This window comes from Martes martes (assembly GCF_963455335.1).
Source record: "Martes martes genome assembly, chromosome: 15".
NCBI lineage: Eukaryota > Metazoa > Chordata > Mammalia > Carnivora > Mustelidae > Martes > Martes martes.
Genome location: NC_137903.1, coordinates 24,712,844 through 24,740,547, shown reverse-complemented (window position 1 = coordinate 24,740,547; position 27,704 = coordinate 24,712,844). Strand labels below are relative to the sequence as shown.

Genomic DNA, 27,704 nt, shown 5'->3' with positions numbered 1-27,704 from the left:
GCTAATGGTGAATCAAGGCCGGCTTCAGGGAGCCCACAGTCCAAGGGCACACAGACGAACGGTTAGGATGAAGTATTCCTGATCATCCCAGAATATTTACTGGGTATCACGGACTTGTCAGGCAGCGCTCTGGGCGCAGGGCGGACGATGGGGAGCAGAGCTGATGAACCCTCCCTACCCCACCGTGGCAGAGCTGGTGATCTGGCACACAGAGTGGGGGGGCTGTGGGGGGCCCGTGGAAAGCCCCGACCTGGTCTGGGGGTCTGAGAAGCCTGGCTAGAGGAGGCGGTGTGTTCGCAGACGAATAACAGCTGAGGAGGACTGGCCAGGGGAAGCGCTGGAGGGAGGCGTCTTCGGGGAACCCAGAGAAGTTCCTGAGTGCGGAGCTGAGGGGGGCGGCGGCCAGAGCGGAGGCCGGGGCAGGCAGCACCCCAGTGAGGGCCTGGTGACCACAGAGGGATTCTGTCCCCGTAGGTGCCACGGGGAGGGCCGGAGTGTGGAGTGGCTGGGAGAAGAACAAGAGGCCTGGCAGGAGCCCCACGGGGAGGGCCGAGGGTGGTCCAGGCATGACAGGCCAGCCGGAGGTGGAGCAGAGGGGAAGGGGGAAGGGAATGGCTTCCCAGGGAGTCGGGGGGGGGCGGAGGGGGTCGCCAGGACTCGGTGGGCTGTGTGGGCGAGGACGAGGCAACCCCAGCCATCTCCTCTGAGCCTGAGGCTGACCCCTCCTCCATGGGCTCTTCTGGGGCCTCGCTGACACGGGGAAAGCCCTCCACGGTTACTGTTCCACCCCTCACCCCTCACCCCTACACCTAGTACTGCTGTCGTCCAATCTTAGAGCTTCTTTAGAATTTTTCTGCACTTCGATGAGGGAAACCCACTGTCTCACCCTCTCAGTCCCTACTCCCCTCCCCACCTACCACACAAACCCTCCCCCCTGCAACACACACACCATGCAGATCTAAAGGTTCACATGTCCCCCCACCAGCACACATCCTAGAGGGAGCCATCAGGGACACACACAGAGAGCAGGTCCTCGTGTCCTCAGGGCACAAGGTGATAGCAGGGCAGCCACCGGCCTGCATGTTCCTGGGAACCAAGACTGCCTGGTGGGTGCCGGCCACCCATCTGACTGCTGGGAGTCGCCTGTGGCTGGGGACAGGGCAGCGGGGGAGCCTCTGCCGAATGGGAGCAAGCAGCAGAGAAAGTCAGCGTTCCACCAAATCCCCAGGGGCCGTGCACCACTGCCCCCCACCCCAGGCCCAGCCCAGGTTTACTTGATAATAAGATTTGGTTTTGTTTTTTTCCCAAGGCCTGGGGGTGTGTGTTGCACAGAGTCCAGGCCTGGACCCTCCCTGTTATTCATGAACAGCTTGGAGCGCCCCTCGGAGCAGGGCTGCGGTGGGACAGGGGTGGCCTGGGTCTGAGCCATCTTATTTATTGGGGTCCTCTTCTCTGAAGGGATGGTGATGAAGGGGCCCCCAGAAGTGCTGCCCGCCCACCCCTCCTGGGCCCTGGTGGTCTCACTTAGCCCAGAGTTGCAGCCCCCACAGGTGGCCTCCGTCTGCGGGGACCTGCCCTCACTGGGTCTGTACCGAGTCACTGGAAAGTTCTGTCCCGCTCCTGACGCTGGAGAGGACGCGGAATAGCCAGTTTAGGCCTGGGGTCGACTCTCCGCGTGGTTCTGGCAAAGACAGATCCTCACCTTCAAGCCGCTGTGTGTCTGCCGCTGGGCGGACCTGGCCGGAGGCTCTGGGGTTCTGGAGAGCACTGAACACAGACTTGCTTCCTCAGGACAGCTCCGGGTGTGTGTAACCCTCTCTCCAAAGACCATGCACTTGGTTTAGAGATCCGCTGTCACTGTCTTGAAATTCTTCATTTTGGAACAAGGGACGGGGGCGCTTTCCTTTTGCCCTGGGCCCCCCAGTTACTTAAGCCAGTCCTAACTTTTTTGTTGTCTTCTCTTTAGTATCTTTTGAATTTTGAACGGTGGCAACATGTTTGTTTGCATTTTATTTCACTTTTTTTTTTTAAAAGACTTTATTTGAGAGAGAGAGAGAGAGCATAAGCAGGAGTAACAGCAGAGGGAGAGGGAGAAGCAGGCTCCCTGCTGAGCAGGGAGCCCGATGTGGGGCTCGATCCCAGGACCCCAGGATCATGACCTGAGCTGAAGGCAGACGCTTGACCGACTGAGTCACCCAGGTGTCCCTATTTGTTTCTGAAACTTAATAAAATGCCAAAAAGGAGAACAATAAAGGACACATTTATTATTGTGGCGCAGAGTTTGCAATAGTTCCTACGCCCATTGCAGGAGCTGCTGTAGACACACACCCGTACACCGTTATGTCCGAGCCACAGTCCAGGGGACTCCCAGGGAGCCCGTGTGACCCGCAGACCACTCCCATGAAGGACACAGTGCCTTACTCCCAGACACATGCCACTGCCCAGGATGAGCCAGTCCTGATCCCACAGCTGGGTGGGGAGACAAGGCTCCCCAGACTCTCCTGCTGACCCCTTTCCCCCCAGGACTCCCTACCTCCAGGAGTATTGTCAGAGTCGGAGGACATCAGAAGTCCCGTGCTCACACGCCAGCTCTGCTCGGAGCTGAGGGCAGGGTACGTCTGTGGAGACAGGAGACCTCCGTGGCGGGCACTCATGTGGCCTGGGAGCCTCTGAATGGTCATCTCTTCCACTCCTGTCAGCTGGGCCCTGTCTGTGCTCTCTTTTGCCAGAGAGTCTGCAGGGACGGGGAGTCTATGAGTTTTCCAGGCCTCTCATCCTAATATGGGTCACTGATGTGGATTTCTGGCCTGAAACACTCTTGTTTCAGTTTTTGCTCATTTCTTGCCAGGTGGAGGAAATTGGGATTCTCCTACCCCTCAGATCTCATGGGTTAAACATGCCCACAGCCCGAAGACCAGCTTTGAGGATCGGCATGGAGAGAAAAGCCCTTGCTTCAAGTGTCAGGGCTGCTGGCCACTCAGCCTGCAAGGAGCACGGCTGCCCTCTGGTGGCCAATCAGCGGCGGCTCAAGGAGCCGCTCGGCGGGGCGGGGTCCCCTTTGCTTGTCTCTGGGACAGCTGCAGCTTTGAGTCTTCAGGTAAATGAATGTCCTTGCACTGTTGCTAGACCACAGCAAGCCTGTCCTCACCTCAGGGCCTTGGCTCTTGCTGCCTCCTCTCCCTGAAATGTTCTTTGTCTAGATCTCCAGTGGCAGTCCCCTGTGCACTCTCTAGTCCTTATGCCAAATGACACCTCCTCAGGGAGGCCTTCCTGGACCATTTTGTCTGAAACAGCACCAACCGTCATTCCTGTTTCTTTCTACCCCATTTCCTTGTATGCTTTGTTCAAGCGCATATCTACTATTTGAGAATAGTTTTCAATTCTGTGCCTGTGACTTCTCTCCCTTATCAGAACGTGGGCTTCCGGAGAGCAGGGTCCCGTTGGTTTCATCTGTCACTGGACCTTCGTGCACTGTACCTCAGAGATACCCAACGATACTCATTGAAGGAATAAATAAATGCGTACCAGCGAGAGCAACTGAGATTTAAGCCAACCTTCAGGTCCTCGAAATCACACCCTGAGGTGGGCGGGAAACACACCGCTCCCACTGAGCCAACCAGCAAGCCAAGGCTCAGAGAGATTTATAGTAGTCGCCTGAGCTTCCGGAAGAGAGGAATGAGCCAGTCCTTGGTGCATTTTCCTGGGCTCCATACCCTGGGGGGGGACAGAGCGATGTTTCAGGCCTGAACCATGGCCGCCAAGGGTTGAGGCAGGCTCTCCCTTCTGGCCTGGTGACCAAGGGACCCTGAGCTACGGCCTGATCCCAAGCGGTCTGGTGGTTTTGCGGGTGTGTGGTGGCCTGGGCGAGGAAGGCCAGCTCACGGGAGAGTAGAACAGGACTCCGGAGACCATGGCCTATCTGCCCGCAGAGATGCGTCTTCTGGAGCAGGACTGTGTTGGGGAGGGCGGGAAGCAGGAAGGCTGGAGCCAGTGAGGGAGCGGTGACTCCTCCGGGGTCCAGATTTGGCTGTGACATTCTGGGCTCCATCGGGGCCCCTGAGGGCCCAGCCGTGTCCTCAGTGCACTCTGCCCGAGGCAGGGGCTGCACTCTGATCTGGGCCCGGCACAGATGCGAGGGGATCGGCGGCTCCAGTCGTAGAGCCTGGGTTGCTGGGGCTGGTCTCGGGCAGGCAGGGGGCTGGCGGGGGCCGGGACGCCCAGGTCCCAGGCAGGCTTCGTCTGAGCACCAGGGCGGGAGTCCCAATGATCAGCAACATCTACTCCTGGACTGGTCTTCCGGTGAGAGCTTGATGGAGTCTGTGAGGTAGTTCTCTAAGATGCTGCGATACTGGGGAGGGAAAAGAGAAGCCAGAGCTCACATCCTGAGAGGTAAAGCGCCTCACCTGCCTTTGGTCTCGTACTGCCTGCTGGGGGTTGGGCTTTTTATTCCTTCCCCAATGTGTTGTGAGGAAGCGGAGGTCCTGGTGGAGATGGGGTGGGGGGGGGCATTGGTCTTCCCCACCCTCTTCTTTCCTCTCCTCCTCCTCCAGCTTCTTCCCTGGAGCCCAGAGCAGGTGGACTGCACGAGTCTCCTGACCTCCAACGAGGTCCCACAACTCTCCATTCTCCAGAGGGGGAAACCGAGGTGACGTCGCACCTCAGGCAGACATGACAACCCACTCCTTCTTTCTGCTGGAGACCTCTCCTTGCAAACACCCACCGCGTCTGCCTCCCAGCCTCCCCCACCGCCGCCAGGGCACCTGGAGAAGCCCAGTCAATCCTCGGCCCTTCCCATGGCCTCTGTCCTCCCTAAAACAGACTCAGCATTTCCGCGGGGCCTGTTTGCTTCTCCGCCCACCTTCCCAAACCCTTGGGTCCCAACAGTGTCCAGAGAAAGCCTTTCCCCACCCAGCGGGCCACTTTTCTCCCAGGACCCACCCTGCTTGGCTTGGGGTGAGGGTGGCGTGGGGCAAGGGCACCCTTCCTCCAGGAGATGAATTCAAGGGCGAAAGGGTCTCTACTTCCAGGGACCCCACCTCTTTACTCTGCCAGGCTCTCACCAGTCACCAGGCTTAGGCGTCCATGCCTGCACCACCGGTACTGCGTGTGTGAGCGTGTGAGTCGGTGGGTGGCCCTCACTCCGCGTGAGTGCCTCTTGCTGCCTGGGCATGGACCCGAGCAGCCCCCACCACTACTGTTGAGTGTCGCAGCCCTTAACGCTGTGGCCCTGGGTCCCAGGAGGTGGTGTCAGGGCTCACCTGCTGCGCCCTGAGACACAGAGGATGGTTCCCTGATGCCCCATGACTCACTGCCACCCCCAAACGGTGTGGTCATTTAGCCTGATGTGCAGAGCTGGGATCTGGCCCTTTTCCACATAGTTTGTTTCTTGAGAGCCCTCGTCCCTCAGCCCTCCCACGGAGGGTCTCGCGGGGCCTTTGTCAGCCTGGGTGATGGGCCTTGAGTATCCCTGGACAGATTATTTAGAGTTATTAGAATGTATATAATAATAAAAATGATAATAATTTTAACAGGAAGGATTACTGCCAGGGTGAGGGGCTGTGTTTGCTCTGCAAGGGGTCCACCTCTCTGGAGATGTCTCCATACCCCAGATCGGTCTCCCCTCGGCCGGGGAGGATGCCACCCACAGCTTACACGCTTGACCCAGGGCCATCCCAGGGCTTCCCCGGCTCCCTGAGAGAGCAGAATCCCCCCCGAGGTGTCTGAGAAGAGGAAATGGGGCCGAGTGGCTCCTTCTCGCCAACACCGTGCAGCCTGGCGTGCGGGCTCCGGCTTGGGCAGCCCCGCGTGTGTCCAGTCCTCCCGCTGGCCCTTTCTGCTGGGTGCGGGGCCCTCTCATGCCACGGAGCGAACGTGACCATCGTGACATTTCCAAACGTCCCTGCGAGGGCCGAGGAAGAGCAGAGTGTCCCTGGCTAAGGCCCCCGTTACACCGAGTGAGCCATCTCTCCCTGAGAGGAAGGTCTCGGAAGGATTCTCCTATTGTCTGGTGTTTTCCAGGTCTCTCCCTCATCACGAAAGCCCGAGACCTTGGCTGGGATCTGGAACTTTCCTAATAGGATCTTCGGACCCAGGTGGCAGGGCCTGCCGGTTCTTCTCCCGCGAATGTGCCCCACCCTCACACCCATGCAAGGCCCTGGTGGGACCCCAGAGCCCCTCGTGACCAGAAGCCTGTGCCAACAACGCCAGCCTCCGGGGAAGGAGACTGGACGCGCCCAGAGGGGCTGCGGCTGGGCTTTCTGGCTCCTCTGCATTTTATTCTAGAGTCAAATGGATCACTGCCTCTGGAAGGTGCGAGAAACCTCCTCATTCCTTACACTGGCAAAGCCTGAGGTCTTCACACCAGCCTTCTTCACCCAGTAATAGTCACACCTCCCCGGGTCCGTGTCACCGGCGTGCTTCCCATTTCTGACATCATTTCAGTGCTCTTGGCAATGTGTGCGTCTAACCGGAAAGTCACACAGTACCATCCTCACGCACGCACCTGTGGGCCCAAGCACAGTGACTGACTGTGGCATCTGTCCTCGCAAGCCTGGTCACCGCTATGACCCTGCCTTTAGATCCTGCATCTGGAGGACCTCAGAAAGGTCCTGCCCCTTCACCAAGCTTACCTGCTCGACAGCCAGCCTGCTTCCCTCCTGGATGTGGCGATTGTGTCTTTCTCCTGTTAGCTTAGAAGGAACTGGGCCTCCAGGCTGCAGGTCACGCCCACGGGGGCCAGGCCTGACCGCTCCCAGCCCAGAGAGAGTGCCAAGCTGGTAAGAGCAAACTCTCAACATCCCAGATCCCCTGAAGCAGGCGGTGTCCCTTCTTGGATCACAAGGGCATTCTTAATCATATTTTGGAATAACTAAAATCCTTGAAAATGGCCAGATCGGGATACTGAAGTACCTACCATCTTTCCTTTCAAAATGTTAGCCGCAGACCTATTCTGGTGTTGAACTCACAAATCACTTTCCAACCAGAGTTTGCTGCAGAACTCAGATGTTTTGCGGGACCACGCGTGTGTCACGTGCCCCAATGGACCGCACACTCCCTCCTCGAGATGCTTGTGTTCTCTCCTCTCTTCTCTAGCTTGGTCCCTAGCATTGTGCTCAATCATGCCTCTGATCGCCAAGCTGGGAACCTGGTCATCGACTTAAACAGCTACTGGTTCCTTCTCTCCTACATCCATCATCAACCACTGAGGCTCTCCCTCCAAAGTCTGCTGAATCCACCCAGTCCTGTCACCTCCATCCTGTCATGCTCGGACTGCTGCAGTACCTTCTCATCCACCCCTGGGGCCCGTCCTCCACGAAGCAGGGAGCTACCCTGGTGGAAACCCTTACGCAGAGCTCCTGTTTTAAAACAGCTACCTTCTGTTCAATGCCTTCTCTCTACGATGAATTGCTTTCTTCGGCCCTTGCAACAACCCCAGTAGGAAGATATTATTATTTGTACTTTAAAGAGACAGAAGTGGTGGCTGATGGAGGCTGCATGACTTGCTTTAGGACACACAGTTAGGAGGTAGAGTCAGGACTTAACATCAGATGCACCGGACTTCGGAGCCCCAGCCTGGGGCTTCCCTCCCCTGACCACCCCTCGTATCTCCCTCTCACACCCTCCACCACCTCCCTGGGAAGGAGAGAAAAGCCCTTGGTAGAAAATGTCTTTGAAAACGTGTTTGACCTTAAACTAGAAATGTGTAATCTCCAGTTTCGCTTTAAACATCCACGTGAATTTTAGATTCTATGCTCTAGTAATTATGTTTGTTTCATTTTAATGTGAAAATATTTCTCCTTCCAGTTTCTGAGTAAAGGACACGCCTGGTGGGGTGTCAAGGTGCTGGGTGAGCCTCCCCGTGCCTCGGGTCCAGCGGCGCGGTCTGGACAGCCTGTACCCACAGCATGAATTTCAAGTCCCTGTTGGGGCTCTCCAGGACCTCATGATCCATGCTGTTGACCTTGGGGATCTTCCTTGCTTGCACCACACCCCTGCTTCCCTTCATGCCATGTTTCCTTCTACAGACCGACCCACAGTTGGTTCCTCACATGTGCCCTGTGGGTTGGTCCCTGGGCCTCTGGCCATGCCCTTCTCTCCGTCCTTCTCCTGAGCTCCCCCGCCCCCGTGTCCACCAGCAAACTGCGTATTGTCTTTCAACACCCAGGTCACATGCCGCTTCTGTAGACAGCATCCTCAGCCCCCCTTGCCACCAGCCTGCACTGAGTCATCTCTGTGCTTTGACCCTGCTCCCTCCGGGGCACGTAGCTCTATGACAGCCTGTCTGTGAACGTCTTACTCCCCTACCTGACCGTAGAGCCCCTGAGGTCCCTAGCTCCAGCCCTAGCCTGAGAACTCAATCAATGTTTCTGGGATTGCATTATTTCCATTTTACAGACGAGGAAACTGAGGCCCAGAAGAGTCCCATGTCTTGCCCAGGGGTCCACTTGGACGCACCAGGGCGGGATTCGAATGTAGGTCAGCCTGACTGTGGACACCGTACTTGTGACCTCCAGACTTCTCATTGGTAAGTTTCCACCATTGACATGAGGGACTGACCTGGGCTTGCTAAGCCATTCTCTTACCAGGTAGGATATTAACACAACACCACCACCATCATCAGTAGAGAACTTCATAAAGTGGACACAGCAAGAAAGACGTAACTTTAAGAATAAAGGACACTCCTTCTTCAGAAAGGGGATGCCGGCCACACACAGACACGGGCTGTGGGCAGATGGCGCCTCCCCGTGACTCAGCATTTGGCAACCACTGCATAGTGTTTGTGGAGAATCAGAGCGCCATACAAGGTCAGACAACATTCCTCCGCTTTCCAGTGGAACGGCATGAGCAGGCACAGCTGTGGGTTAAGAGCCAACGCTGCGGACTATGTCATAAAACCACACCTCTCGATCATGCGCTAGAGACGGACGGACGCCCCCAGCTTCCCTTTAACACAAGGCAGCGGGGGCTGGGAGGGGAAGCACAAAGACAGCCTGTGGGGGAAAACCCCGGGATGAAGGCTTGGAGATGTCTGGGTGGCACACTCCGGGCACCTCCCCGGGTGGGCGGCCGCTAGGAGGGGGTTGCTGCCTCTCTCCCCTGGTCGACGCCCCCAGGCAGGGCCTTGGGGCCAGGCAGCTGGTCACCCACAACATCAGCAGGCACCTGCATGGAGGAGAAACCCTTCATTTCTCGTGCTCCTTTCCTCAATTCAAAATCATTGCTGCCATGAGCTTCTCCCTTCTTCTGAGAAGCCCCCCCTGATTACATGTGGCAGACTGATGAGGCAAGCTGATCCCTTCCCTGTGCTGATCACTCAGGAACCCTCCTCTGAGTTTCCAGACTCCGTATCCGAAGGGGATGAAAACCCTGCTCCTGTCTTCCCTGATCTTCCCGCCCTCCCCGCGCCCCACAGCTGGGGTGTGTGCCGCTTCTCAGGGGCCCCCCACTAAATCCTTCCCCAGCACACACCTGTACTGTGACCATGCGTGGGCCTACTGGACTGCCACGAGAGAGCAAGGGGCCCCGAGCCTTGCACACTGCCCCGCACAGATGACACACTCAACACGGGGTCCACAGCTACCCAGCTGTTTGACTGGAGCATGTCAGCAACTGCCGCAGACTCGATCTCCCCCCGGGACAGATGCTTGGGCCTGCGGGGCTTCTCTCCCACCAGCTCGGGCTGAGCTAGATCATCGTTCGCAAACCTTTACTGCATGAGCATGTCCAGGGGTGAGGGGCAGAACCATCTGTTTCAGAAACTGCATAGATGATACTCCGCCAGACGGAGGAGCACCAGCTCTCCCCCCAAGGGAGCCTCATACTTCTGGCCTTCTGGGGCTCAGAATCAGGGTACGGCTGAGCCCATTCCGTAACTAATTAGGACGACGAGCCTGTCCTGCCCACGGCCCTACCTGCACCCAGTGTATTCTTTGGAAGCTCCCGAGTTTCTCAGACTCGGGGGGCGGTCCTGGAGGTACTGTCCCCACAGCCACTCACCCTGGACAGAGCCCGGCTGGCCAGCATCTCGAAGGCTTGTACCACGTTGATGTCATTTTTGGCACTGACTTCAAAGTAGGGGATATCCTTCTCTTTACACCAGCCTTGGGCTACCTCCTGGGGCACCTGAATGAGGGAAGACGTGATCACTGACCCTGTATCATCACCGCCACCACTCCCACCGTCGTCACATTGCCCCCATATCCATGTCCCCATATCCCCATATCCATATCCACCACCATATCCCCACCGCCCCTCCCATGTATGGAGAATCTTCCATGTTTCCAAAACTTGACATGCACTCTTTAAAAACAAACAAACAAACAAAACTTATTTGACAGAGAGAGAGAGAGAGAGAGAGAGAGAGAGAGAGAGAAAGCACAAGCAGGGGATGCTGCAGAGGGAGAGAGAGAAGCAAATTCCCCGCTGAGCCGGGAGCCTGATGTGGGGCTTGATCCCAGGACCCTGGGATCATGACCCGAGCTAAAGGCAGCCACTTAACTGACTGAGCCACCCAGGTGCCCCTACATACATTCTTTTTTAACATAAATCTATGAGGTGGTCACTGTTAGCTCCATTTTCCAGATGGGGAAACTGAGGTCCGTGCTCAGAGTGTATAGGGTTGAGCAGGACTTGAGCACAGACCTGGGCGAGAAATAGAGCTCACTGTACTATGTTGCCTTTCCAAGGCCCACACTAGGCTCTTCTTCCTGCCGTTGGCTCCTCCTTCTGTCCCTTCAAAAGGAGATGAACACTGCAGACACTAGCCGGGGTGGAGGACTTCCATCCCTGGAGCTGGCTGACGAGGGCCTATGCCCAGGAGGTCTGTTGCTGAGGAGAGACTCAGGTCCTTGCTAACCCTTCTTCCCCAGGGTGGAGTCCTAAGAACAGTGGGTAAGCCGCTTCTATGGGCGAATGTCTTGTCCTATTCATTCATTCAGTCCCCCTGTGACCTTGTGGGATGGGTCTTATTAGCTTCACTTTATAGATAAGCACGCTGAGGCTCAGAGGGGTTTAGCAACTTGCCTCAGGTCACACAGCTAAGAAGGCAAAGCAGGAAGGCAGCCCAGCTCAGGGCTCCAGTGACATCAGAGCCGCCCTCTGCAGGGCACCGCATGAGGACCGTGCCCCTCCTCCCTCCCCCACTAGACCACTGGCTCCTGGAGCTCCGGCTCAGGGTCTTTCCAGCTACTGACCTGGCACCATGGGCCACTCAGTGCAGGTGGAATGAGTACATCTCTACCTGACTGCAAATGGCCCACCAGGGTTTGAAGCGTGTTGGAAAGCGCCCGACAGCCCTGCGCGTTCCTTCCAAAGACAATTGGAACCATTCAGTTTAATGTCGAATTATTTCCGGGAGGAGGAAATGGCCATATAGTGAACATTTGCTGTGCTTGGTACTTTGAAACCATGATTTCATTTTACTTAAGGGGGACATTCTGCCTCTCTCCCAGAAGACAGCTGGGGGGAAATCAGAGATGGCCTCCCTCACCCCTGCAGGTCCTAGCAATGTCTGTCTCACTGGGATTAAAGGAAGGATCCCTGTCCCCTGTCTCTTTGGTTCCTGCTTCCCTGGGTCTCGGGCGTGATGGCAGCACCGGGGGCTCACAACTGTCTCTCCCAGTGTCTCTGGGGACACCAGCATTGGCCCGGTGATGGGAGGTTACCACCTGAGACCGGAGGGTGCAAAGCCTGGGGTCAGCCAAGCAGCCCGTCCTTTGGGGTGCTAGCAGACACCTCCACACCCCAGGCCCAGGTGCTGGAGGGAAACCCTAGGCCTTGGTCTTGGTGTCTGATCTCAGAGACCCTCCAGCCTTTATGGGGAAGGCCCCAGAACTGGCCCGGACTGCTTCCTTCCACAGAGCACGGATGCCCAAGGCCTGGTGAGCAACCAAGAAGGCTCACAGTTCAGGAACATTCTAAACTCTTTGGAGGAAGGGTCAAGAGTGCCTGGTGATTTGTAGTGTCCTTACCTGTAACCACAAATAAATAGGCCTGAGGAGCTCATCATCGTACCTGGACAGCTCCTTAGTAATGCAAAGGGCTTCCTGCCTTGTAAAGCCCTCCGGCTCGAGGACGGGACTGACACTCCTTACAGTGCCTTCCTGCCTTCCTTCGTTCTGTCCAGCCCCCCTACCCCCTGCCCAACCCTCTGCCCCCGCAGGTGATGAGCATTTGACAGGACACACCACTGATACACAGGAGACAGATGCGGTAAAAACTGAAGTCAACTGAAAAGAAGTCAAGGCCTCCGCTTCTCCAGGATACAGGGACATCTCTTGTATTTCGTGGCATGAGACACAGAAGCTGGGATTAGTGCCCATGGGCCCAGCCACGACAGAGCTGGGACGGCAACCCTGCAGCAGGAACCTACTCGGCCCGACCCCCTCCCTTCTCTCCCCGCTGGACGGTGACAGTGACAGGACCTGTCTCATGCTTGGTTCTAACAGGCGTTTTATCTTATTTGCCCCTGATCTTTCTCTGTTGGGTTGATACTGAACGGTTAAATGCACGCTCCAAAACGTCAGCTGAGATTATGTTGTAAATTAACCTTCTTGGGGCGCCTGGGTTTGGCTCAAGTCATGACCTCAGGGTCCCAGGATCGAGCCCCACATCAGGCTCTGTGCTCGGCACGGACTCTGCTGCTCCCTCTGTCTCTCACTCACTCATGCTCGCTCTCTTTCTCAAAAAACAAAAACAAAACAAAAAACACAACAAACTTAAAAAACAAATTATCCTTCTTTTCGTCCGTCCCTTCCCCTCCCCTTCTCAAACTCAGCAAGCCGGCCTGGGAACAAAGCCACCCAGACGCACCTTTCACTACTGGCTTCCGGCTCTTGCTGGGGTATCATGACTGTTTCAATCATCTTGTCTTTTATTTATAAAATGACAGATCTTTATACTCTAGGTTCGGACTGTGGAAATGAATTCAGGGTGTGCTGCTTGGGAACATGGGAAATAGGACATTTTTGAAAGCATTACTTTGGTTAACTTTGCTTTTGGCTGACAAGATATACTATTTTTTTTTAAGATTTTATTTATTTATTTGACAGACAGAGATCACAAGTAGGCAGAGAGGCAGGCAGAGAGAGAGGGAGAAGCAGGCTCCCCGCTGAGCAGAGAGCCCGATGCGGGGCTCGGTCCCAGGACCCTGAGATCATGACCTGAGCCAAAGGCAGAGGCTTTAACCCGCTGAGCCACCCAGGCGCCCCAACAAGATATACTATTAACATTTTTCTTCTGCTACAATCTTGTTTGTCAGAGAGCAAATGTTTGACAAATCTAGCTCAGTCTGCATAATTTTACGTATGACGCCTTTCCACCTCGTATGCATTATTTTATTTTTATTTTATTAACTATTTTATTTATTTATTTCATAGAGAGGGAACACAAGCAGGGGGAGTGGGAGAGGGGGAAGCAGGCTTCCCACTGAGCAGGGAGTCTGATGCGGGCTCGATCCCAGGACCCCAGGATTATGACCTGAGCTGAAGGCAGATGCTTAACGACTGAGCCACCCAGGCACCCCTTGTATGCATTTTAAATGACCAATTGTATAAATGTTAACAGTATGTCAGATACATCTCAAACCACTAGCAAAAATAACAGAGTATTTTCAGAAAATAGAAGTCCCATGTTGGTGATGAGTCAGAAACTGCCTACCTGGGCACAGAGCAAAGAATTCACATTCTAGTGAATAAATTCCTTTAAGGATGGGTGCTAGCAGAGCTGTTCTTTCTACCAAACTGGTATTTTTTCACTATGACCTTTTACAGCAGGAATAGGGTTTTGTTTTTGTTTTTTTTTTTTTTAAAGTCAACAAATCTCTCTAAAATCCTTCTGGTAGTAAATATATGTATATGTAATACATACATACATAACACATCTGTGTTTTATTGTGGTAACATACACAGCATCTTCATAAACATAAGATTTACCATTTTAACTATATTTTAGGGCACAGTTCGGTGGCATTAAGCACATTCCCATTGTGGGTACGAATGGATGGGTATCACCCCCACCCATCTCCAGAACTTTTTCCTCATCCTAAATCTAGCAATACGGTTTTAAACATTTACTTCCTTTTTATTAAGTGGGAAAAACTCCGGTGTTTTCTCAGCCCATCTGTCGGAGGAAGTAAGAGGGAGGCTGACAACGGCTTCGGTGTATTATGATCTTCACGTGCCTTATGGTGCCACTTCCTTCAAGCCCCCAGGCCAGCTCCTGAGGTCTGTGTCTGGGCTCCCTGTCTTCCGGATTTGCGCCCAGAGAAGGCGCTTCTTCAGGGGCCCCTGGCTCTTAGCCGCTCAGCCCCGTGCAAGTGAGAGCGCAGAGCGCGTCTCAGCCGGCCTCTTCTGTCCCCAAACCCTCTGCGAAGCTGGAGCAGAACGAGGACACTGAGGGGCAGCAGCTTCCCAGCCTCCCTCTCCTCCCTCTCCTCACTCACGGTTCCTCCTCTCCACTTCCCTGCCCGCATTTCATTATTGCCCAGCGCTGCCCCACCGCCAGCCTCTGCCTCCCTCCGCAGATGAGCTCCCCAGGGCTTGCCTGTGAACAGACTGACTCCCCTCCCCCATCCTCCCCCAGGGTCTTCTCTTACTTCCCCACCTTGGCTGAGCCCCGGCTTTTCCTGGAGTCTTTGTTCCGCCTGTCACCCTCACCAGTGGGGGGCTATCTCCAAATGACCTCACCAGAGACCCCAGAGAGGGGGATGGGCTTGCCTGGGGCCTCTCTGCTTCTTTCAAGTCTCTATCCTTCCTCTCTCTGCAGAGCGAAGACACCCCCGCCCCCAGGCTTGGACAGACACCCCTCCACCCCTCGGAGTCATCTGTTCTTTCTATCCTGCTTGTTGCAATCCTGATCCCCCTCGCCCATGCCTCCCAGAGCAGCCTCACCGGCCCTGCCCCTCCAGCGGAGCCCAGACTGCATCTTCTCTCTAGTTCAGCCTCCTCTACCCAGGTCTTGCCTCAGGTGACTCAGGTGACCTCTGTCAAATATTGAATCTGGCCTCCCATTCTGCGACACAGTCTCCTTCCCTTCAGCCTTCTCCCACCCGCCCCCTTTCTGCCCTGCCCTTCCACCTGGGACACCGCAGCTGCCGGCCCCTTCAAACCTCTCCTCGGCTCTCTTCTTCGCTGGGTGGCTTGTCCATGCCCCCACATCGCTACCCTTCAGCCACTCTTGTCTGGAAACACCTTAGTCCTAGGTCCCTTGTTCTGGCTCTCAACCCGCACGTGGGCTACTGGAGAAAATCCCCATGCAGATGCCAGCTCGAACTTCTGGTCTCCGTCACCTGAGCCTCTAGTGTCACCCACCCGCTCTTATCCTTGACCTTGACTTCTCTCCAGGGTAACTGGCAAAGCGTCACCGTGATTCCCGAGACTTCGACTCGGCTCCCTTCCTCCTCCTGCTCGACAGAAGCCGGTGCCTCTGATTTCACTGAGAAAAAGATCAGGCTCTTGGGCCTGGAATCCTTCAACTTCCCACCCTGACCTGCAGGCTCATGAAGCAGGATGTTAAAATGGAAGTTTCGGCAGAGGTGCTACACTTTGGTGGATGTCAGTTATAAAGTAGGTTGGGAGACAGACTGCCCCGGGAGCTTGCCCATTTCCAAAAGTTCATGACCAAGCAATTGTTAGATGACTCTAAGACCCACAGCATGGATAGAAAAGGATTGAAAAGAGGAGTAGAAAGGATTTCTTTGGAAATAGCTGTGTTGTGGGTATACACCTTCCCCTCCTGCAAGAGACAACAGGGTAAAGCCTGGCCTCTGCCAAAAGGAGGCTACCTGAGGCCACCTGAAAAGCTTAGCATCCGACCCCTGGAGTTTGGTGGGTACAGTGGACAGGGGCCTGATATGCCCCTGAGGGATTTAAGGCAAAAGGCAACAGGGCAGAGAGAGAACAGACTGCCAGGAGAATGAATCCCCCTTCCCCCCTATGAGGGAGCCAGAGCTCGAGGGCGAGCCTCGTGAAGCAGACGGGGGCTCCACTCCCCTCAGGAGCACTGCCTGCAGGACCCGGTGCCCCCGGTTGGGTGGAGGATGGAAACTCAGGAGATGAGGAGAGAGAGGAGGAAAATGCAAGATGCTTGTCATGGGAGGGGCAGTAAATGCTTCCCGTGGAGGCCGCTTAAGGACCCAAAGGTAACCCGTGGAAGAGAGAACTTGAAACACCTGTCAGGACCAGAAAGTGGAAACTATCTCATGACGGTACCCATCAAACCAGGATCTTCCTGATCTCCTGACTTCTCCCTCTTGCTTCTTTTTTTTTTTTTTTTAAGATTTTATTTATTTATTTGACAGGCAGAGATCAATAGCAGGCAGAGAGGCAGGCAGAGAGAGAAGAGGAAGCAGACTCCCTTTTGAGTGGAGAGCCTGATGCGGGACTCGATCCCAGGGCCCTGTGGTCATGACCTGAGCCGAAGGCAGAGGCTCTAACCCACTGAGCCACCCAGGCACCCCATCCCTCTTGCTTCATTTCTGACAGCGTCTGAAGCCAGAATTATCTGGGGAGGGGGAGGCAGCATGGACACATACAGTTGGCAATGAGATGTAAAGGACCATCTCCCCCACCTAGACCACAGCGTTCTCACCTATAACTGCCCCAAGGTGGAAAAAGAAAGGGAGACACCTTGCCTTTCAATGAACTTAGGACTTTGATTATTACCTGAGACCGGATGTTTGCAATTAGAGAACTGACACTAAATTTGCAACCTGAAGTGACCACAGAATCGATGTTGCCTAGATTTCTATTCCCAGCACAGACATCTCCCTTGAAGTTTTATTCTTGTATATTCTACAGCCTACTGTCATCTCCAGTTCGTTGTTCTACAATTTCCTTAAACTCTTTCTGAACACGAGGCTCTTCTTAATGATAGTGGTAACTTCGTTGGAAGCACCACCATCCATCCAACTATCCATCCGTCCATCCAACCATCCATCCCTCCATCCATCCATCCATCCGTCCACCCATTGGTCCATCCATCCATCCACCCATCCACCTGTTGGTCCATCCATCCATCCATCTATCCATCCATCCAACCTGTCCATCTGTTTGTCTGTCTATCCACCCATCATTCCAAATGATGCCTCAGTTCTATCCTTTTCTCTGTTTGAACCATTGTGAAAATATAGCTCAAAGATGACAGCTCATTCCCTCATTTCTCTATTTGAAACACCAAGACAACCTTGTTCAAATGGCTCTTTTCAGTGTCATTTAAGCTTCATTTGGCACAAGAGCATCTTTTACAAATTAAGTCTACCTCTATTGTTATCTCATTAGTATGCAAGAAGGAAAGAGCTTAATCAATCCCACTACAGCGGTAAACACCTACACGAGTGGGGTCACTATAGCTATGGAGCAGACAGGCTGTCATATAGTTAGCCATATGATCCAGAATACGTAAATGCTAATAAAAATATATATTACTAACTTTCCCAGAAAACTTATAGAGTCGAGAATATATAACTGCAAACCCCTGCCTGACCCTGGGTGGAAATACTATTCTACAAGTTAATTCAAATCCCACCTGCCTTCTTCTGATGTCTTAATTCTTCCATTCCCTGCCTCTAGACAGAATTGCTTCCACTTCTCAGCTCCCATCATGCTATTTCTTGCCTTTGCTTATGCTACTTTTTCAGCCTGGAACCCACCTCCCCTCAGAAGCCCTTTCTCTATTCTAGGCTTGAGTAGATCCTTTCACTGGGGTCCCCAAATAGCCAAGGTCTATCTCTATCATTGCATTTATCATAATCATCTTTTAGAGTCTCTGTTTCCACTGCTAGACTGCGAGATTCTAGAGATAAGAACTGTGCCTGATTCAGCTCGGTATGAATCAGAATCATGGGGCCTGGCACATAGTAGGTGTTCACACAATGTTTGGTGACTGAAAGTATGGACAGTACCTGCCGGTCTGCGAGATCAATCTTGTTTCCCAGCACCACCATGGGGTAGGAGGGCTCCATTGGAATAGTTTTGGCCAGAACATCACCCCGCCAGGTATCCAACGCTTCAAAGGACTCTAGGTCGGTGACATCAAAAGCCAGGATGCAGCCATCGGAGCCTTTGTAGAATGTGGACACCATGGAGCGAAACCGCTCCTGTCCGCCTGTATCCCAGATCTGGAAGGAAAGAGCAGCCACCCCATCAGGCTGTGATGAGGGCCTAGAGGTAGGCCCAACAGGGCCACATGATGTCAAAGTCTCCTTTTCTGGGTAGGAGGCAAGACAGCCCTGGCACAGGTGCTTGGGGTCCTTCCACACATGGGCATCTTCGCCCTCTCGCCCATGGACACCGCAGCATCTTTGCACCATCGTCTGAGCTCGCACATTTCCCCTGTCTCATCGGGACAAGCACAGTTATTCTCATCTGTCAGATTTGGACCTTGGGAGTGACTTGCTCAAGGCCACTTACCAAGATTTCCAGAGGACCTGAGACTAGGAGTGAGGCCTCCCAACTCCTAGATTTGTCCTTTTTCCAACCCCTCCCCCAAGATCAGGGATCAGCAATTTTTTTCTCAAAGGGCCATGTTGTAAATATTGTAGGCTTTGCAGACCACACTGCGTGTTGCAACTACTCAGTTCTGCTGTAGCGGGGAAAGCAGCCATAGACTGTAAGTAAACAGCGGACACGGCCGTGTTCCAATAAAACTTAATTTACAAGAACAGGTGGTGGACCACGTTCAGCCCCTGAGTTGAAGTCTGCTGATTTCTGCTCCAGACCTTTGTAGCTCCTGGTGCACACTGTTGTGTGAGTGGCTAGCTAGGGAACATGGGATGATTTTCAGTTACGCATGCTGAAGAGGGAAAGGCTGAGCTGCTCACCTGTAGCTTCAAAGTTGTGTCATCCAGGATGATAATCTTGGAGAGAATGCTGGCCCCCAGTGTGGTCTGGTAGTCCTCATAAAATGTCTTGTGCACATATTGGTGGAGGAGGGAAGTCTTTCCTACACTGAGGACAAACCCCCAGACACATGTGAACAATGCACGTGCGTGCGCGCGCGCACGCACACACACACACACACACACACACAGCCATACCATTCTCAGATCTCGCCATGCCCCTCTTGCTGCCATCTCTCCGAGAGTCTGAATTTCTAACACCTGCAGTCCCGTGACCACAGTGAGAAGTCGGAGATTAGGGAATGGACTCGAGAAGCCGGGACCCATCCAAATAAACCAGAAACCAGGCAGCCCAACTCTCAGGCTCTTTAGCTCATCTGAGCTCTCCCTCTTCCTGGGGGGTGGGATGTCCTCCTTGATGCCACTCTAAATCAGAGAGGGACCCACGGTAGGTGGGAAATATTCAGGAGGTCTCCCTGCCCTTGGGTAGGGGCCGCTTCCCAACCCCCATCCCCGAGCCGATCTGGGCTTACCCCAGGGCTCCGATGATGATGAGCTTCAGGTCCACCTTCTTCCGGGGATTCATGGAGGGACGTCAGAGCCTGCAGGGAAACAGAAGTCAGTTGCATGCTGGTCAGAGTCTCTGGCAGCCGTTGTTGCTGGGGCTGGCCTCTGCTTTCCCTTCCATGATGGGCAGATCACTGCTCTGGGCCCAGCGAGGTGGGGTTGTTCGCCCAAAGAGACAGATGACCAGCAACCCTTACGCCCCCCCCCCCCCAGCTTCCTCTTGGGGCCTCCCCGAGGCTGGAAGTGTGGTGGCCCCACAGGACAGGCATGGCTTACCCTTCAGCTTTACCAACCCTGCTCTTGGAGGCAGCCTGGAGCACCAAGAAGACGGGACAGGACTGAACAGAGGCCTCAAGGACAGTCAAGCCTGGAGCCAGGGATGGAGGGTGGTGTGGGAAGAGGAGATGGGGGCAGGACAAGGGGTCCATTGTCAGGACTGCCCCGGAGGCTTTAGATGGGAGAGTGCCCCTCCCCCAGCCCGAGGTGTCGCTGCAATCACAGAATCAAAAAGCTCTTCTCCAATGCAGCTGGTGGGGGTGTAACTGGTACATGTTTCTGGAAAGCTACTTGGCAGCAAGTATTGACAGCCCTAAAAATGTTTCTGCCCTCCATTTCTAGGAATTTGTCCTAAGGAAATAATCTGAAATGCGGGCACAGATTCTTGTTCAAGAATGCTCTTCACAGTATTATTTATAAACATTCAACAACCAGGAAGTGGGAAGGGATGCCTGGGTGGCTCAGGCCTTAAGTGTCTGCTCAGGTCATGATCCTGGAGTCCTGGGATTGAGCTCCTTCTCCCACTCCCCCTGCTTGTGTTTCCTCTCTTGCTGTATCTGTCAAATAAATAAATACAAATTAAAAAAAAAAAAGGAAGTGGGCAAATAAATCATGGCATGCAATGAACTATTAATGTGGAGTTTTGGAGAATATTATATTAATGTGGGAAAATGCTTATGCCATAGGGTCTAAAGTTTTTTTTTTTTTTAGAGTTTATTTATTTATTAGAGAGAGCAAGAGCAGGGGGAGAGACAGAGGGAGAAGCAGAGAAGCAGACCCCTGCTGAGAAGGGAGCCTGATGCAGAGCTTGATCCCAGGACTCTGAGATCATGATCTGAGCTGAAGGCAGATGCTTAACCGACTGAGCCACCCAGGGACTCCATGGGTCTAAGGATTTTTAAAAAAATTTTATTAACATATAATGTATTATTAGCCCCAGGGGAACAGGTCTGTGAACCATCAGGCTTACACATTTCACAGCACTCACCATAGCACATAACCTCCCCAATGTTCATAACCCAATCTAAAGATTTTTAAAAAGATTTTATTATTTGAGAGAGAGAGAGAAAGAGCATCAGCACACAAGAAGTGGGGAGAGGCAGAGTGAGAGGGAGAAGCAGACACTCGGCTGAGCAGGGAGCTTGACACGGGAATCGAACCCAGGACCCCAAGATCATGACCTGAGCTGAAGGCAGACGCCCAACCAACTGAGCCACCCAAACTCAACCTCCTAAGGTCCAAATGAAAGACAGAAGACACTGAACTGTATATATGATACCACCCCAACTATTATGAACACGAGTTCCCACTTGCATAGAGAAAGGTCTAGAAAGAAATATACAACAAATTTAAGTGGTTAATTCTGGGTGGTAGGAAATTACACAATTTAACATGTGTTCTCTGTGCTTTTTAGCATGTTCCTTTTTTAAAAATAACATGGCAAACAGGTATTATTCCTGTAAGAGAAATATATACACGTGCGTGTGTGCATTGTCTCTAGACATGCGTATATTATCATTATTATTATTATTTAACGAGCTACAGCAAAACTGTCACAAGGGGTTTGCTTAACTGGCTCTCTGGGTTCTACCCTTATAGGCGCACTTATATGCGCACTTACGCATATAGCATTCCCAGCTCCTGAGTCTCCCGTCCTTGGATGTACTCGGTAGGTATACTGAGCAAACCTTGATCTGACTCGTCCTGACTGAGGTGTCAGAAGAGCTTGAGCTTCCCCTGGTACTCGGAAAAAGCTCTCCAGCAGATGTCCTTGGACCTCGGGTCTCATTCTCTCACTCTGCCTCTGAGGGGCTTTGGGCCAGTTATTTCCGCTTTCAGAGTCTTGGCTCTCCAACTGGAGAGTGGACAGGTTGGGCCCCAAAGACTCAAGGTCCCTTCTGGTTGAAACATGCTTTATCTACTGGAGCTGTAACTCACCGGCCACATGAGCCTTGCCTGGGGTGCCTAGTGAGTGCAAAGCTAAAACAATGACCCCCAGAGGCTGAGGGCTGTTTGTGTCCTTTCATGAGCCATGTCACAGCCCAAGAGTGATTTGAGGCTCTGCTCAGAGCTGCTTGTCCCAAGAGCCACAGCTGGTGTCACTGGACCTTCTGTCATAACCTAGGAGGGCTGGGTTGGCATGGCGGGCAACAGGTCCTGGTGATCCGTGACAGTCATTCCAAAAAGAACCTGTCCCCTGCTGCAAAGCCCTGCACTAGACACAGGGAGGAGCATGCGCATGGAACAAATAGGACCCGCCCACTAGGGAGTCATCGTGGGAGAAAGCACAGGGCTGAGTGATTATACCAGAAAGACGGTGTAAAACATCCTAACAGGTACACAGAGAAAGTTCTGTGGGAATCTGCAGGTAGGGAGACAAGCTGGCAGTCCAACTGGGCCCTGAGACTTGTGGCTGGGGGGGATATTTCAGAGGGAGGGTGAAGTAATCAGAACTCTGGGAATAGGTGAATGGACAAGTTGGTTGGTTTGCTTCAGGGAAGGGTGAGGTGAAGGGTATGGAGACAGGAAAAAGCAGGGAGAAGCAGCAAGTTTTAAGAGGGGTCCTGGGGATCAGACCAAGATTCTGTCCATTCATTCCTTCGTTCATTCAGCAAACATTCCCTATGCTCCAGACAGGCAGAGGAAGATCATTCCAGGTATTAGTCATGGTGACATTTTGTCGTGGGTGTCACTGCCCACAGGGAAACCACCCAAGGGAGAAATGGCTCAGAAGCCACTGAAAGGTGGCATGTCTCCAAGCATCAGTTTCAGTCTCAGAAGGGGAGTGGGAGCCATGGTGAGCTCTTTCGTAAAGGCTTTGGTACAAGATGCTAACTTAGCTTCGAAATATAATGCAGTGGTGTAGAAAGGGAGCCAGAACCACAGGGAGGCAGGGACAACTGGGAAAGGAATGAGCGCCTGCAGACCACCTGCACGGGCTGCTCTGTGTTCTCCCAGAGCCTGGGGAATCCTCCAAGAGTCCTGTGAGATGAGTACCTGAGACTCAGAGAAGTCAAGTCACTCATAACCCATCCAAGGCCATCCAGGTAGTACGAGCGCAAGCCAGGGTTTGAACTGAAGGTCACAGAAGGCTCCTCTGCCATGTTGCCTCCTGACCTCCTGAGTCTGGACCCGTAGAATCTGCGTGCATGGGATCTGGGGCGCTGGGCTCGGGTGTGGTGCGCCCCAACCAAACCCTAGCAGAGCTGGAGGAGATGGAGAGAAAAGCAGCCACATTGACAAGAGATACAAATGGGAGTGGAGGGGACCAGTCTGCGGAAGGAGAGCTGTTGTGTGGGGACTGAAAACTAGGGTCAAGATTCGGCACATGGACGTGGGGGGCAATGGGTTCACATGCTGTGACAGGGCCATGCCTCCATCTTGGAGTCACCTGTGCTCACACCATACGCTATTCGCCCGGCACTGTGTGGAGGACTTTGTGAATATAAAAATACAAATATGCATCTCACGGAGAAGTTAGATAAGAGAATACATTATTATAATACATGTACTGCCCAAATGAAAGGTTCAAGAAATTTTAGCTCTTTTATGACTCTTGTTAGCACACAGAAGGCGCCTGTGGGACCAACACGACCGGTCTCTATTTTACCACTAAAGAAACAGATGTTTAGAGATGGGAGGTGGTTTTTCTCTAAAAACACAGCCTGGAAGTGGTAGGGCCTGGACTGGGAGCTGGAACTTGAATCTAGGCCTACCTGCTCGTTCTATTGTCTTCCATAAGCCTAGGACAGCGGCCACTCGGAGCCCCATTAGCGAGGCTCCGGGCTGGGTGGTTTGGGTTTGACGTGGGACAGCAGAGCTGGGATGCTTACGACTGGGAAGCTGGTGGTGAGAGCAGGGGAGCTAGACAGTGGGCGTGTGTAACAGAGAATCAGTAGTCCTACTGGGGAAGCACCCTACAGGTAATCAAAGGTAATACACAACATAAAAGTGGGCAAGGCATACGAATGGGTAACAGGCAGGAGGCTTGTGAATGGTAAGTAGTAAGCTTTGAAAGGATACTCAACCTTACTGATTTTTAGAGACCTACAAAGTTGAAAAATACCTTTTTTTTTTTTTTTTTTTTAGCCTGCCAGAGAATGGCAAATTTAAAAAGACTGACGGTAACATTTAGTGTGGGCAAATGTACAGGGGATTTGCTATTGTATATTGTTGATAGACTGCGAATAGCATGGCTTTTTTTGGAGAGAAATTAGACAATGGCAAAATGTCATACCCCAGATTCTAATTTTAGAAATATATCCTGCAGAAATGCACCTATGTGCAAACATATCTTTGTACAAAGATGACTGCTGGAGAACACTGCTGTGACCCAGTGTCCATCGATACGCGATTCTCTACATAAATTGTGATCCATTCAGACTTTGGAATACGAGGCGTTTTGAAAAAGAGTGAAGTAATGAAGAAGAAAAATACGAGAGTAATTTAAAAAGAACATCCCCGAACATTTTGTATACTATGATCTCAGTTGTACAAAACCCACCACCTCCCGCGTGTTGACCATATGCTTAGTATTAGATTTCTGCTTGTCCTGTATACCCAGAAAGCTGTGGAGAGATACTCTCCATCTAAATGACTGACAGGAGCTGGGGAAAGGCAGATGAGAAGCTGGGAGCTATTGTTTTATTTTATGTGCGTCTTGTTTTAAAATTTGTTACATAAGGTTCTGCTGTTATGGTAATTAAACAATATCAAATACAAAACCTTAAAATTTCTTTAAAAAGAGCACATGAGTGGATGGCCCAACGTCATCTGAATGTGACTTCCTGACAAGATGAATCCTTGGTAGCAGGGACTGATCATGAGTTTTGGAGTCAGAGTTCTCCACACACTTGTGACCTTGGTGAATTGCTTGACCTTGGTGAGTATGTTCCCTCCTGCGTAAAATGGACGTGGCTCATGGCCTTGGCTTATCCTGCAGGGCGGCATGCCTCATTTCTTAGAGCAGCACATGCTCCCCCAACGGGGGAAGACCCAGATAAATGGTTAACAACTGTATGGGATGGGGGTTGGTGGCAGAGACCGGAAATTGTAGCATCTGCCACTTTCTGTGGTGTAGACATTCCTGCCATGGCTGATTTCAAGCCACCGGTGTGGATCCTGCCCCAGCACACTGGAGGAGGGACCTCAGAGATGATCTAGTCCAACCCCCCGCCCAGTGTCTGAGCCATCTTGACTGCATCATGGCAAGACGGAACTAGACCTGTCCCACAGAACTCCTTCCCTCCACTAGCGGTGGGTTTCTCCCGGGGCCACACAAAACATGCTCACTCCCTCTGCCACATGCCAGGCCTTCTGAGGTTTCAAGTCTATTCCCTGAGTCTTTCTTGAGTCTTTTCTTCTCCAGACCCTTGTGACTCACCTTGGCCTTGACTCTGAGCTCCCTCCCCCACCCCCCACCCCAGTCCCCTTCCATAGATTTGCCCTGAAAGTATCCTGCCACTGCAGATCTCCTACCCCACTCTAAGAAGGCAGAATTTTCTGAGCTGGCTTTTTACAATAGCCTGGTCCTTGCACTCAGGATAACTAGCAGGAACAGGAGGGTGACCAGGACCGTATCACTAGCAACCCGTATCACTGCAGGTTGGCAGAAGACACTGGCTGGGCTCACCAAGGAGGCGTGTGCAGATTTCAGATGGTGGCCAAAGTCCCTTCCTATGTCCTCTGGGCTCTGCCCTTGGTGGGAGTTTGGCAACAGCTGTCCTTTTGAGCCTCCTCCCACTCACTCAGCTGCCTTGGATGCTTCAAACCTGGGCATCCTCTTAAGAGTTCAGGCTGAGTCATCACCTTGCACTGTTAAGTAACAGGGAAAAGCCGACTTGGAAGGCAGAGCCCTGCCTCCAGCCAGCCCTAGTCTGCCCAGAGCAGAGTGTGCGGGGACTCTCTCTCTACTGCACGTGACTAACTCTTCTCCCCTTCTTGCCTGGCACCCCTTCTGAGCCTGGAGCCCTGGTCACCCACCAGCCAAAGCTATGGTGTAGCTCAGTCCCTGGGGAGCAAGAAAGAGTGGGTTGATGCCCACCCCACCCCCCCCTGCCCCAACAGCCCTGGGGCTCGGGGCCAGTCTTACAAGAACTCCTGGATCTGCTCTCCTCTCACCCTCACACTTCCCTTCTCTCCCTACCCAACTGGCCCCAATCAGGACCCAATTACAATCTCCCGCCTCGCTGGTGTTGGGTGGGGTGTCATTTCTGCGGACTAGGAGACCAGTGAGCAGGGGCAGATGGGAATTCCGAAGCAGGCAGTCTCCCCACCTTGTTCCTACTGCCTTATCGCACCTTCACTGCTCCCCTCCCTGCTCCCACATCTTGGAAACTGATAAATATATCCGCCTTAAAAATAATGGGATTTAGGATCAAGGGAATAAAGTTTGTGTTTGAAAGGAAGCTATCTATAGAGTGAAAAGCTTGATTGCCTTGAGGGAAGGCTCGTGACTCTGCTTTGCCCTCCTGAATCCCAGCAGGTCTAGACCTGCTCCCTCCAGGAAGTGTACTCATAGCTCTGGTTTCAGGAGGCTCAGCACTTGCTAGTGTTCTTTAAGTTCCTGGAAGTATTGGTCCTGTCTCGCTAAGTAGGTTGTCCGTGCCCAGAGGACAGGACACTGCCTCCCACGTCTCTATCCCTCCATAGAGCCTGACCCATGCTGGGAATAATGAATCTTCAATAAATAGTCATTCACTCATTTCCATCCATCCATCCATCCATCCATCCATCCATCCATTCATCCATCCGTCCATCCATCTAGCACATGAACTATGTGTCTACCAGGCATCAGCACTGTATAGATATGAGGCTACAACAAGTCAATGGGACTTCTGTGATGGGGCATCAACTGACAAGCTCAAATTACTTTTATGAATGCATAATGCCTTGCAATTATAGGGCACTTGGCAGTTTACAAAATGCCAGCACTGTCCAGTGGGTTCCTGAGTCAAGAGCAACGAATTAGTGGCAAGCTGAGACTAGAATTCAGATCTGTCCAACTCTGTTCATTGCTTGCTTAGCACTGCAGAGCTGTGCTGGGAGACACAGTCTTGATTTAGAACGAGAAGGACGCTTTCCTACTCTAGGAGCTCCTTGATCCCTGATGAGACCCACTGGCCAGCAGGCTCTACCCAAGAAGGTGCCCTGTCGATGTGGCAAGGCGACCCAGGGCGTTAGCTGGCCTTCCCCTGCTGAGCCAGCAGCTGTATCCTCCCGCTGAGACAGATGGCCCATGCAGAGCCCTGAGTCGGGCCCCAGCTCCCTGGGCTGGGCGGGGAAGTCCTTTCTGCCGGGCTCACTGCCAGCCGGAGACGTTTCTCTGGCGTGGGGAGGGGGGTCTTTGGGTTGGATCTAAGCCCTGCAGCTGCCAGATTCTAAGCCTCATCCTTTCGTGCCTTGCCTCTCCTCCCCCCAACCCCACCCCAAAACCCAGTACCTCTGGGGGTTGCTGGGACAGACAGAAGAACCGAAAAGAACTTCCAGGGCGCTCACAGCTGTGGCTGCTTAGCATCCGGCCTCCGAGGGCAGGCGGCGTTTCTCTGAGTCCGGGGGTCTCCTCTTAAGAGCAAAGATCTCAGCCGGTTCAGAGGAAAAAGGCTTTGGATCAGAACAGCTTGTTGAGGCCAAGCGACTTCCTTCTGTTTTCCTCCTCTCCCTCTCATGCACAGACTTGGGAAAGTTGCAAAAGAGGCCGCCCCGGGTGAGCTCAGCTGCGTGGGTGGAGGGGGTGGAGTGGAATGGGAAGCCTGGCTTCAGAGCTCCCTCGGTGGGGTGGGCCCCGTGAGAATTGGGTTTACAGGATGCTGGCCCCCGAGGGTGGGGCGGGGGGAGGAACAAGGAATGGGAGGCTCCAGTGTGGGAGCGTGCGGGTCGGAGCCTGCCGGGAAACACACGGGTTCATGGGCACCGTGCAAACCTTCCGGCTGGTTTAGGAACCTCTGCCGGGACAGCTGGGAGCCCCCCAAGAAGGGGACCTTTTCTTTGTGGAAGGATTGGATTCCCATGTGCTGCAGATTTAGTC

At 53.1% G+C, this 27,704-nt stretch overlaps 1 protein-coding gene across 7 annotated transcripts; it reads right to left on the bottom strand.

Annotated features, from left to right (window-relative positions):
* Positions 1 to 2,029: 2,029 nt before the first annotated feature.
* On the bottom strand, positions 2,030 to 27,350 carry RAB7B (RAB7B, member RAS oncogene family). Of its 7 annotated transcripts, none has more exons than XM_080824648.1 (7): positions 27,120 to 27,350; positions 19,696 to 19,769; positions 19,369 to 19,437; positions 18,818 to 18,944; positions 17,900 to 18,115; positions 9,997 to 10,122; positions 8,613 to 9,162 (listed from the first exon to the last, which is right to left on the bottom strand). In XM_080824648.1, exons 3-7 carry the CDS (start codon positions 19,419 to 19,421, stop codon positions 9,070 to 9,072), a joined length of 615 nt encoding a protein of 204 aa, XP_080680774.1. In that variant the 5' UTR covers positions 19,422 to 19,437; positions 19,696 to 19,769; positions 27,120 to 27,350; the 3' UTR covers positions 8,613 to 9,069. The 7 variants fall into 7 exon arrangements, with proteins under 7 accessions (XP_080680775.1, XP_080680776.1, XP_080680774.1 ...); XM_080824647.1 differs by having other exon boundaries at positions 8,616 to 9,162; positions 19,679 to 19,769; positions 27,120 to 27,349; XM_080824645.1 differs by having other exon boundaries at positions 8,616 to 8,854; positions 19,679 to 19,769; positions 27,120 to 27,343.
* Between the last annotated feature and the right edge of the window lie 354 nt (positions 27,351 to 27,704).